Raw genomic sequence first — 12500 nt, 5'->3', positions numbered from 1 at the left:
CTTTCTTCTGAAACTCGTCAGTCTATTCTTGTTTTGAGAAATGAAGGCTATTCCTTGCGAGAAACTGCCAAGAAACTGAAGATCTCGTACAACGCTGTGTACTACTCCCTTCACAGAACAGCGCAAACTGGCTCTAACCAGAATAGAAAGAGGAGTGGGAGGCCCTGGTGCACAACTGAGCAAGAGGACAAGTACATTAGTGTCTTGTTTGAGAAACAGATGCCTCACAAGTACTCAACTGGCAGCTTCATTAAATAGCACCCGCAAAACACCAGTCTCAACGTCAACAGTGTCAACAACGTCCCGACTCCGGGATGCTGGAGTTGCAAAGAAAAAGCCATATCTCAGACTGGCCAATAAAAATAAAATAATAAAATGGGCAAAAGAACACAGACACTGGACAGAGGAACTCTGCCTAGAAGGTCAGCATCCCGGAGTCGCCTCTTCACTGTTGACGTTGAGACCGGTATTTTGCAGGTACTATATAATCACATGATCTACATCCACTTTGTAACTTTCCCGACCGCTGGTCACCTTTTCAATGATCTGCTGGTAGAATCCAGCAATGGGGCCGGTCCCATTCATTTGTTTATTTTTTAAATGATATGGAATTCTGGAATTATAACGTGGTCCTAACCGGGATATCTTCAACCCAGGTCTCATATAGTGATGAAGAGAAGAGATGAATGTCAACCAGGGACCAGACAGACACAAGCTGTAGTTCACTCATCATAAGGTCCTTGGTACGGGGGGGGGGTTTGCTTCCAGTTGGGTTGGAGTGGTGGAGGCCCAGAGACAGGAAAGAAGGAAGGAGGGATGGAGGCAGGGGAATGGAGGGATGGAGGGAGGGGAATGGAGGGATGGAGGGAGGGGAATGGAGGGATGCAGGGAGGGGAATGGAGGGATGGAGGGAGGGGAATGGAGGGATGCAGGGAGGGGAATGGAGGGATGCAGGGAGGGGAATGGAGGGATGGAGGGAGGGGAATGGAGGGATGCAGGGAGGGGAATGGAGGGATGGAGGGAGGGGAATGGAGGGATGGAGGGAGGGGAATGGAGGGATGGAGGGAGGGGAATGGAGGGATGGAGGGAGGGGAATGGAGGGATGGAGGGAGGGAGGGGAATGGAGGGATGCAGGGAGGGGAATGGAGGGAGGGAGGGAGGGGTTGGGTAGAGTGAGAAAACCAAACAAAAGGAGATCAACCATCACATTTTGCATCGGGTCAGAGACGGAGACAGAGAGGGGGACGTGGTGCCGGAAGGGAAGGGCGAGGGTTTGGGCGTGCCACGGTTCCACTCCACTTCACTTCCCTCTCTGATTTAAAGCATTTTATAGGTCTTATGTTCTGTGTGTGCATCTACCATGTCCTGCTGAGGAGACTGGCAGGCTGATTGGTAATGTAGATATGATGATTCCCCCTATATCCATGTTCTCTGTGTTCATGTGGTCATCTACCACCTCACTGGAGGAGACTGAGGGATCTGACTGCATCACTGCTGATTTCACCAGGACTGGACTTCACAATATATAAACACCACCACTCAATAAAAACAGCATGTTGGGAAGTGTGTGTGTGTGTGTGTGTGTGTGTGTGTGTGTGTGTGTGTGTGTGTGTGTGTGTGTGTGTGTGTGTGTGTGTGTGTGTGTGTGTGTGTGTGTGTGTGTGTGTGTGTGTGTGTGTGTGTGTGTGTGTGAATCCACCTGAGGATATTTTCCTTTCTTTACTCCTCAGTGACACGTGTTAGTCCATATGTGGGTCTCTCTATCTCTCTCTCGCTGTCTCTCCTTACCTCCCCCTCCATCGCTTCCTCCTTCTCTCTGTTATTACTTTTTCACACCCTCCTCTTCTCCTCTCCTTTAAAGATCTCTCTGAGGGTATTTCCTCTCTCCTCTCCGCTGCTCTCAGATCAGTTCCAGCTGAAGATAGTGTGAATATGCCGTAGTGGAACTCTCGCTGCGGGGCTCAAAGTTATATTCTACCGTTCTGAAAGAAAATCAAACTCTTCTGGTTCTTCTAACGTCAGTAATGGCATTCATACAGGAGCATTTTCCCTGTAACAGTGTACAGTCTGATAGGGATTTGATAACTCCTCCTGCTAGTGGAAAAGGTTCTGGGAGAGGCACCAAGTTCTGTGCAGAGATTCTGTTTAGAGATGTGTGTGTGCAGTACAGTAGCACATTCTCTGTTAAACTGGTGTGTTATAATGTCTATACAGCCTGTACATGTTAGTGAGCACTATTAAAAGGGTATTGATGAAGGGTATTGATGAAGGGCATTGATGAAGGTGGTATTGATGAAGGGTATTGATGAAGGGTGTATCGATGAAGGAGGTATTGATGAAGGGAGTATTGATGAAGGGGGTATCGATGAAGGGTATTGATGAAGGGGGTATCGATGAAGGGTATTGATGAAGGGAGTATTGATGAAGGGGGTATCGATGAAGGGTATTGATGAAGGGGGTATTGATGAAGGGTATTGATGAAGGGAGTATTGATGAAGGGTTTTGATGAAGGGGGTATTGATGAAGGGTAATGATGAAGGGGGTATCGATGAAGCGGTATTGATGAAGGGGGTATCGATGAAGGAGGTATTGATGAAGGGTATTGATGAAGGGAGTATTGATGAAGGGTTTTGATGAAGGGGGTATCGATGAAGGGTGTATCGATGAAGGGGGTATCGATGAAGGGGGTATCGATGAAGGGGGTATTGATGAAGGGTGTATCGATGAAGGGTGTATCGATGAAGGGGTATTGATGAAGGGGGTATTGATGAAGGGGGTATCGATGAAGGGGGTATTGATGAAGGGTATTGATGAAGGGGTATTGATGAAGGGGGTATTGATGAAGGGGGTATCGATGAAGGGGGTATTGATGAAGGGTATTGATGAAGGGGTATTGATGAAGGGGGTATTGATGAAGGGTATTGATGAAGGGTATTGATGAAGGGGGTATTGATGAAGGGGGTATTGATGAAGGGTATTGATGAAGGGTGTATTGACAAAGGGTATATTGATGAAGGGGGTATTGATGAAGGGGGTACTGAAGAAGGGGTATCGATGAAGGGGGTATCGATGAAGGGGTATTGATGAAGGGGGTATTGATGAAGGGGGTATCGATGAAGGGGGTATCGATGAAGGGGGTATTGATGAAGGAGGTATTGATGAAGGGGGTATTGATGAAGGGGGTATTGATGAAGGGTATTGATGAAGGGTATTGATGAAGGGTGTATTGACAAAGGGTATATTGATGAAGGGGTATTGATGAAGGGGTACTGATGAAGGGGGTATCGATGAAGGGGGTATCGATGAAGGGGTATCGATGAAGGGGTATCGATGAAGGGGTATCGATGAAGGGGTATCGATGAAGGGGTATTGATGAAGGGGTATCGATGAAGGGGGTATCGATGAAGGGGTATCGATGAAGGGGTATTGATGAAGGGGTATAGATGAAGGGGTATCGATGAAGGGGGTATCGATGAAGGGTGTATTGATGAAAGGGGTATTGATGAAGGGTGTATTGATGAAGGGGGTATTGATGAAGGGTATTGATGAAGGGTATTGATGAAGGGTGTATTGATGAAGGGGGTATTGATGAAGGGGGTATTGATGAAGGGTGTATTGATGAAGGGTATGGATAAAGGGTGTATTGATGAAAGGTATTGATGAAGGGTGTATTGATGAAGGGGGTATTGACAAAGGGGGTATTGACAAAGGGTATTGACGAAGGGGGTATTGACGAAGGGTATTGATGAAGGGGGTATTGATGAAGGGGGTATTGATGAAGGGGATATTGATGAAGGGGCTATTGATGAAGGTGATATTGATGAAGGTGGTATTGATGAAGGGTATTGATAAAGGGGGTATTGATGAAGGGGGTATTGATGAAGGGGTACTGATGAAGGGGGTATCGATGAAGGGGGTATCGATGAAGGGGGTATTGATGAAGGAGGTATTGATGAAGGGGGTATTGATGAAGGGGTATTGATGAAGGGTATTGATGAAGGGTATTGATGAAGGGTGTATTGACAAAGGGTATATTGATGAAGGGGTATTGATGAAGGGGTACTGATGAAGGGGGTATCGATGAAGGGGGTATCGATGAAGGGGTATCGATGAAGGGGTATTGATGAAGGGGGTATCGATGAAGGGGGTATCGATGAAGGGGGTATTGATGAAGGGGGTATCGATGAAGGGGGTATCGATGAAGGGGGTATTGATGAAGGAGGTATTGATGAAGGGGGTATTGATGAAGGGTATTGATGAAGGGTGTATTGACAAAGGGTATATTGATGAAGGGGATATTGATGAAGGGGGTATCGATGAAGGTGATATTGATGAAGGTGGTATTGATGAAGGGTATTGATAAAGGGGGTATTGATGAAGGGCATTGATGAAGGGTGTATTGATGAAGGGGATATTGATGAAGGGGCTATTGATGAAGGTGATATTGATGAAGGTGGTATTGATGAAGGTGGTATTGATGAAGGGTATTGATGAAGGGCATTGATGAAGGGTGTATTGATGAAGGGGATATTGATGAAGGGGCTATTGATGAAGGTGATATTGATGAAGGTGGTATTGATGAAGGGTATTGATAAAGGGGGTATTGATGAAGGGCATTGATGAAGGGTATATATAAAGGGTGTGTATTAGATGCAGACTTTGTCCAATACAGTGACCCTTTCTCTTAACATGTGTTCCTCCCATGCAGACACAGAACCATATGAATCTCCTGTATATTGATAATACTGTTGATAATAAAGGTAGAATCATATTAAACTCTCTTCTTCTATGTCTCTCTACCAGACTCCATATGAAGCTGTGGTTATTATGTAAACATATGAATCTACTGTATGTTGATTAGAATGTTCTTACTATTCTGTTGTCTCTCTACCAGACCCAGAACCGTATGAAGCTGATGGCTGACAACTATGAGGCTGAGCATCTGAAGGCCTCCTCACGTTCTGAGCAGACCAATCACAAACCCTCCCCAGACCAGGTAAGAACAAATGCAATGTATGTCAATTAAATGTTAATGTATGCAGTCTTCTAAGGAGAAAGGGCCTTAGCGTATTGGTCCCTGGAATACTGTTTCCTGTTGAGAAAGACTGCTGTAGCGATGCTAGTTCAAATCCTGCTTTCAGAATTCACACTTTCTCACAATCAAATCAAATCAAATCAAATCAAATTTATTTTTATATAGCCCTTCGTACATCAGCTGATATTCTCAAAGTGCTGTACAGAAACCCAGCCTAAAACCCCAAACAGCAAGCAAAGCATGTGAAAGAAGCACGGTGGCTAGGAAAAACTCCCTAGGAAAAACTCCCTAGAAAGGCCAAAAACCTAGGAAGAAACCTAGAGAGGAACCAGGCTATGAGGGGTGGCCAGTCCTCTTCTGGCTGTGCAGGGTGGATATTAAAACAGAACATGGTCAAAATGTTAAAATGTTAAAATGTTCATAAATGACCAGCATGGTCAAATAATAATAATCATAGTAGTTGTCGAGGGTGCAACAAGCACGTCCGGTGAACAGGTCAGGGTTCCATAGCCGCAGGCAGAACAGTTGAAACTGGAGCAGCAGCACGGCCAGGTGGACTGGGGACAGCAAGGAGTCATCATACCAGGTAGTCCTGAGGCATGGTCCTAGGGCTCAGGTCCTCCGAGAGAAAGACAGAAAGAGAGAAAGAGAGAATTAGAGAGAGCATATTTAAATACACACAGGACACCGGATAGGACAAGAGAAATACTCCAGATGTAACAGACTGACCCTAGCCCCCGACACATAAACTACTGCAGCATAAATACTGGAGGCTGAGACAGGAGGGATCAGAAGACACTGTGGCCCCATCCGATGATACCCCGGACAGGGCCAAACAGGCAGGATATAACCCCACCCACTTTGCCAAAGCACAGCCCCCACACCACTAGAGGGATGTCTCCAACCACCAACTTACCGTCCTAAGACAAGGCCGAGTATAGCCCACAACGATCTCCGCCATGGCACAACCCAAGGGGGGGGCGCCAACCCAGACAGGAAGACCACGTCAGTGACTCAACCCACTCAAGTGACGCACCCCTCCCATGGACGGCATGGAAGAACACCAGTAGGCCAGTGACTCAGCCTCTGTAAAAGGGTTAGAGGCAGAGAATCCCAGTGGAAAGAGGGGAACCGGCAAGGCAGAGACAGCAAGGGCGGTTCGTTGCTCCAGCCTTTCCGTTCACCTTCACACAATCCCTCCAGCTAGTCAACAGAGGGTTGGTGCAAAAGTCTGGTTTCTGGACGCCTGTTGCAAGTGAAACTACAAACCTGTGAGACTAGTAGAGTAGTATGTGACTTTATTCTGTACAGTACTGTTACTGTAAATCATTACAGGCCAGGGTGTTACTGTAAATCATTACAGTCCAGGGTATTAATGTAAATCATTACAGTCCAGGGTGTTACTGTAAATCATTACAGTCCAGGGTGTTACTGTAAATCATTATAGTCCAGGGTGTTACTGTAAATCATTACAGTCCAGGGTGTTACTGTAAGTCATTATAGTCCAGTGTGTTACTGTAAGTCATTATAGTCCAGTGTGTTACTGTAAGTCATTATAGTCCAGTGTGTTACTGTAAGTCATTACAGTCCAGTGTGTTACTGTAAGTCATTATAGTCCAGTGTGTTACTGTAAGTCATTATAGTCCAGTGTGTTACTGTAAGTCATTATAGTCCAGTGTGTTACTGTAAGTCATTATAGTCCAGGGTGTTACTGTAAGTCATTATAGTACAGTGTGTTACTGTAAGTCATTATAGTCCAGTGTGTTACTGTAAGTCATTATAGTCCAGTGTGTTACTGTAAGTCATTATAGTCCAGGGTGTTACTGTAAGTCATTATAGTCCAGGGTGTTACTGTAAGTCATTATAGTCCAGTGTGTTACTGTAAGTCATTACAGTCCAGTGTGTTACTGTAAATCATTACAGTCCAGTGTGTTACTGTAAGTCATTACAGTCCAGTGTGTTACTGTAAATCATTACAGTCCAGTGTGTTACTGTAAGTCATTATAGTCCAGTGTCTCAGGGCCTGCTGTGTTTTCTTAGTTTCCAGGCCTGTACTGTACATACCATACAGAGTACAGCCAGGACAAGACACATGCACAGGGCTGAGAACATGGCACCCATGTGTGTTCCAAATAGCACCCTATTCCCTAAATAGTGCACTAGTTTTGACCAGCATCTGGTCAAATGTAGTAAATATTTGGCTTATGGTGCCATTTGGCCCACATAATATGATCCATCCTCCCCATACTGAGTCCTCTACTACTCCTGTCATCTGATCTCCCCATACTGAGTACTCTACTACTCCTGTCATCTGATCTCCCCATACTGAGTCCTCCACTACTCCTGTCATCTGATCTCCCCATACTGAATCCTCTACTACTCCTGTCATCTGATCTCCCCATACTGAGTCCTCCACTACTCCTGTCATCTGATCTCCCCATACTGAATCCTCCACTACTCCTGTCATCTGATCTCCCCATACTGAGTCCTCTACTACTCCTGTCATCTGATCTCCCCATATTGAGTCCTCCACTACTCCTGTCATCTGATCTCCCCATACTGAGTCCTCTACTACTCCTGTCATCTGATCTCCCCATACTGAGTCCTCTACTACTCCTGTCATCTGATCTCCCCATACTGAGTCCTCTACTACTCCTGTCATCTGATCTCCCCATACTGAGTCCTCTACTACTCCTGTCATCTGATCTCCCCATACTGAGTCCTCCACTACTCCTGTCATCTGATCTCCCCATACTGAGTCCTCTACTACTCCTGTCATCTGATCTCCCCATACTGAGTCCTCCACTACTCCTGTCATCTGATCTCCCCATACTGAGTCCTCTACTACTCCTGTCATCTGATCTCCCCATACTGAGTCCTCTACTACTCCTGTCATCTGATCTCCCCATACTGAGTCCTCTACTACTCCTGTCATCTGATCTCCCCATACTGATTCCTCTACTACTCCTGTCATCTGATCTCCCCATACTGAGTTCGCTTTTGTCTTCCACTCGTCCTCTGTTTTATGTCCTCCTTTACACTTCTCTCTTTTGCTCCCTTCTTCCCTCCCTCCCTCCCTCCCTCCCTCCCTCCCTCCCTCCCTCCCTCCCTCCCTCCCTCCCTCCCTCCCTCTCTTGCTCTCTCTCAGTCTGTAATGTTTAATGTATCCCTAAAGGCTATGTCCTGGTTTACAAGGCAAAGTCATTACAGCCAAGCATAAACAACAGGAAATTACATCTTTCACATTCAATAAACTGCAGCACCCTCAGCTGTAAGCGCTCCTATTATTTCATATTAGGCACCAAAACGCATTTGGGCGCACAAAGGCTCTGACACACAGGCAGGCATAGCAGACACACACACACACACACAGTACACATGAGCAGACTGTATACACACACACACCACATTAGGCCCCAATCTCAGTCCAGTTCTCTCTGGAACAGTATCCGGTCTCCATGCTTAGTGTACAGCTTTCCAGGATTTGATTGGCTTTGTCCGTCCATTGTTTTCCCAATGCTCAATAATGTATAGTCTGAAGCCTTCATGATGGACCTATAGCCTTCCGATGAGCCTTACAGCACAGTGTAATGTTACTGTACCATACTGTATTGTCCTGCTTAACAGACAGGCCAGGGAGAGACGGAGAGACATGGAGGGAAGGAGACACAGATCTCTCCAGCAGTCAGTCGAAATAAGGAGGAGATATGGAGGGAAGGAGGAAGGGAGGAAGAGAGGGATAGAGGGAGAGAGAAAGACAGATCACCCCAGCAGTAAGTCTGAAGAAGGAGAAGGAGAGAGGAAGGGCAGGAGGAGAAAGAGAGGGACAGACAGAGGGACAGAGAGAGAGAGACAGATCTCCCCAACAGTCAGTCTAAATAAGGAGGAGAGACAGATTTCCCCAGCAGTCAGTCTAAATAAGGAGAAGGAGAGACAGATCTCCCCAGCAGTCAGTCTAAATAAGGAGTAGAGACAGATCTCCCCAGCAGTCAGTCTAAATAAGGAGGAGTAGAGACAGATCTTCCCAGCAGTCAGTCTAAATAAGGAGAAGGAGAGACAGATCTCCCCAGCAGTCAGTCTAAATAAGGAGAAGGCGAGACAGATCTCCCCAGCAGTCAGTCTAAATAAGGAGAAGGAAAGACAGATCTCCCCAGCAGTCAGTCTAAATAAGGAGAAGGCGAGACAGATCTCCCCAGCAGTCAGTCTAAATAAGGAGAAGGAGAGACAGATTTCCCCAGCAGTCAGTCTAAATAAGGAGAAGGAGAGACAGATCTCCCCAGCAGTCAGTCTAAATAAGGAGGAGGAGAGACAGATCTCCCCAGCAGTCAGTCTAAATAAGGAGAAGGAGAGACAGATCTCCCCAGCAGTCAGTCTAAATAAGGAGTAGAGACAGATCTCCCCAGCAGTCAGTCTAAATAAGGAGAAGGAGAGACAGATCTCCCCAGCAGTCAGTCTAAATAAGGAGAAGGAGAGACAGATCTCCCCAGCAGTCAGTCTAAATAAGGAGTAGAGACAGATCTCACCAGCAGTCAGTTTAAATAAGCCAGTCCTGTTTTATTGCTCCCATTCCTCCTCTAGATCATTTTAACATGGCGTCTTGACTTCTTCACCAGTACACCAAACATACAGTACAGTATGTATGAGTAATCCTGTCCACCAAGGAGTCCCTTCCATACCCCCAGGCCTCTGGCCCCAGAGGCCCCCAGAACAGAGAGTTATTCAGGTTGACACCTCACTCTAAAGGCTCCAGAACCGGAAGGGCCCGGGACAAGACGACATGGAACAGGGAGAGAGTTAGAGTTGATGAAGGAGGGATGAGGGAGGGGGGGGGTGACACAGTGTGAGATAATGTGTGTGAGACAGTGTATGGGAGCTGCTTTCTGTCACAAAGTCAACCTGGAAAGTATAGTCGGTGAGAAAGAATGTCTGTTCGGTGAATATTCTCACACACACACACACACACACACACACACACACACACACACACACACACACACACACACACACACACACACACACACACACACACACACACACACACACACACACACACACACACACACACACACACACACACACACACACATATTCCGTTAATCACAGAACCCCCCATCCCATTCGCTCATCTCTAGTTGCCAAGAAAACACTTAGTGTCGCCTCGTCTCTCTCTGATCTGGGGACAATTCCCTGTCATTATTCACAGACGGACACTCCAATCAAAACAGGAACAACGGCAAGCATCACATCTCTCCACTATGTCATTCTTCCAGTCTTCCATTCCCCTTCACTCATTCTGTTAGCATAGGGAGACCTAAAACCACACGATACTGCACAAACAGACCGAGAGAGTGTGTTCTTCATCCTGGAGTCTTTCTAGTCGGATTTAGTTTCCATCTAACACCCTTTATCCACCTCTCTGATAAAGTCTAAATAAAGTTACAGCTTTAGTCTCTCTCTGTTTGCTTTTTCTCTCTCCTTCTCACTCTCTCCCTAATGTCTTTCTGTTTTTGTTTCTAGCTAGATGCTACTGTAGCTGTTGTTGTTGTGTTTCTAGCTAGATGCTACTGTAGTTGTTGTTGAGTTTATAGCTAGATGCTACTGTAGTTGTTGTTGTGTTTCTAGCTAGATGCTACTGTAGTTGTTGTTGAGTTTATAGCTAGATGCTACTGTAGCTGTTGTTGTCGTGTTTCTAGCTAGATGCTACTGTAGCTGTTGTTGTTGTGTTTCTAGCTAGATGCTACTGTAGCTGTTGTTGTTGTGTTTCTAGCTAGATGCTACTGTAGCTGTTGTTGTTGTGTTTCTAGCTAGTTGCTACTGTAGCTGTTGTTGTTGTGTTTCTAGCTAGATGCTACTGTAGCTGTTGTTGTGTTTATAGCTAGATGCTACTGTAGCTGTTGTTGTCGTGTTTCTAGCTAGATGCTACTGTAGCTGTTGTCATGTTTCTAGCTAGATGCTACTGTAGCTGTTGTCGTGTTTCTAGCTAGCTGCTACTGTAGTTGTTGTTGTCATGTTTCTAGCTAGATGCTACTGTAGCTGTTGTTGTGTTTCTAGCTAGATGCTACTGTAGCTGTTGTTGTCATGTTTCTAGCTAGATGCTACTGTAGTTATTGTTGTCGTGTTTCTAGCTAGATGCTACTGTAGCTGTTGTTGTGTTTCTAGCTAGATGCTACTGTAGTTGTTGTCATGTTTCTAGCTAGATGCTACTGTAGCTGTTGTTGTCGTGTTTCTAGCTAGATGCTACTGTAGCTGTTGTTGTGTTTCTAGCTAGATGCTACTGTAGCTGTTGTTGTTGTGTTTCTAGCTAGATGCTACTGTAGCTGTTGTTGTGTTTCTAGCTAGATGCTACTGTAGCTGTTGTTGTCGTGTTTCTAGCTAGTTGCTACTGTAGCTGTTGTTGTTGTGTTTCTAGCTAGATGCTACTGTAGCTGTTGTTGTCGTGTTTCTAGCTAGATGCTACTGTAGCTGTTGTTGTCATGTTTCTAGCTAGATGCTACTGTAGCTGTTGTTGTCGTGTTTCTAGCTAGATGCTACTGTAGCTGTTGTTGTCATGTTTCTAGCTAGATGCTACTGTAGCTGTTGTTGTGTTTCTAGCTAGATGCTACTGTAGCTGTTGTTGTCATGTTTCTAGCTAGATGCTACTGTAGTTATTGTTGTCGTGTTTCTAGCTAGATGCTACTGTAGCTGTTGTTGTGTTTCTAGCTAGATGCTACTGTAGTTGTTGTCATGTTTCTAGCTAGATGCTACTGTAGCTGTTGTTGTCGTGTTTCTAGCTAGATGCTACTGTAGCTGTTGTTGTGTTTCTAGCTAGATGCTACTGTAGCTGTTGTTGTGTTTCTAGCTAGATGCTACTGTAGTTGTTGTCATGTTTCTAGCTAGATGCAACTGTAGTTATTGTTGTCGTGTTTCGAGCTAGCTGCTACTGTAGCTGTTGTTGTCGTGTTTCTAGCTAGATGCTACTGTAGCTGTTGTTGTGTTTCTAGCTAGATGCTACTGTAGCTGTTGTTGTTGTGTTTCTAGCTAGCTGCTACTGTAGCTGTTGTTGTCGTGTTTCTAGCTAGATGCTACTGTAGTTGTTGTTGTTGTGTTTCTAGCTAGATGCTACTGTAGCTGTTGTTGTTGTGTTTCTAGCTAGATGCTACTGTAGCTGTTGTTGTGTTTCTAGCTAGATGCTACTGTAGCTGTTGTTGTGTTTCTAGCTAGATGCTACTGTAGCTGTTGTTGTCGTGTTTCTAGCTAGATGCTACTGTAGTTATTGTTGTCGTGTTTCTAGCTAGCTGCTACTGTAGCTGTTGTCGTGTTTCTAGCTAGATGCTACTGTAGCTGTTGTTGTGTTTCTAGCTAGATGCTACTGTAGCTGTTGTTGTTGTGTTTCTAGCTAGATGCTACTGTAGCTGTTGTCGTGTTTCTAGCTAGATGCTACTGTAGCTGTTGTTGTGTTTCTAGCTAGATGCTACTGTAGTTGTTG

General features: G+C 45.4%; 1 protein-coding gene across 1 annotated transcript in view; it reads left to right on the top strand.

Moving 5' to 3' along the window:
* Positions 1-12500, top strand: part of LOC106599296 (ELKS/Rab6-interacting/CAST family member 1) — a 678087-nt gene that overhangs the window by 533097 nt on the left and 132490 nt on the right. The window contains 1 exon segment of the mRNA XM_045700260.1: positions 4895-4996. Within this exon segment, the coding sequence (XP_045556216.1) occupies positions 4895-4996 (102 nt within the window).

This window comes from Salmo salar, chromosome ssa17, assembly GCF_905237065.1.
Source record: "Salmo salar chromosome ssa17, Ssal_v3.1, whole genome shotgun sequence".
NCBI lineage: Eukaryota > Metazoa > Chordata > Actinopteri > Salmoniformes > Salmonidae > Salmo > Salmo salar.
The sequence above is the reverse complement of the archived record's forward strand: the minus strand, read 5'-3'. Positions and strand labels throughout refer to the sequence as shown.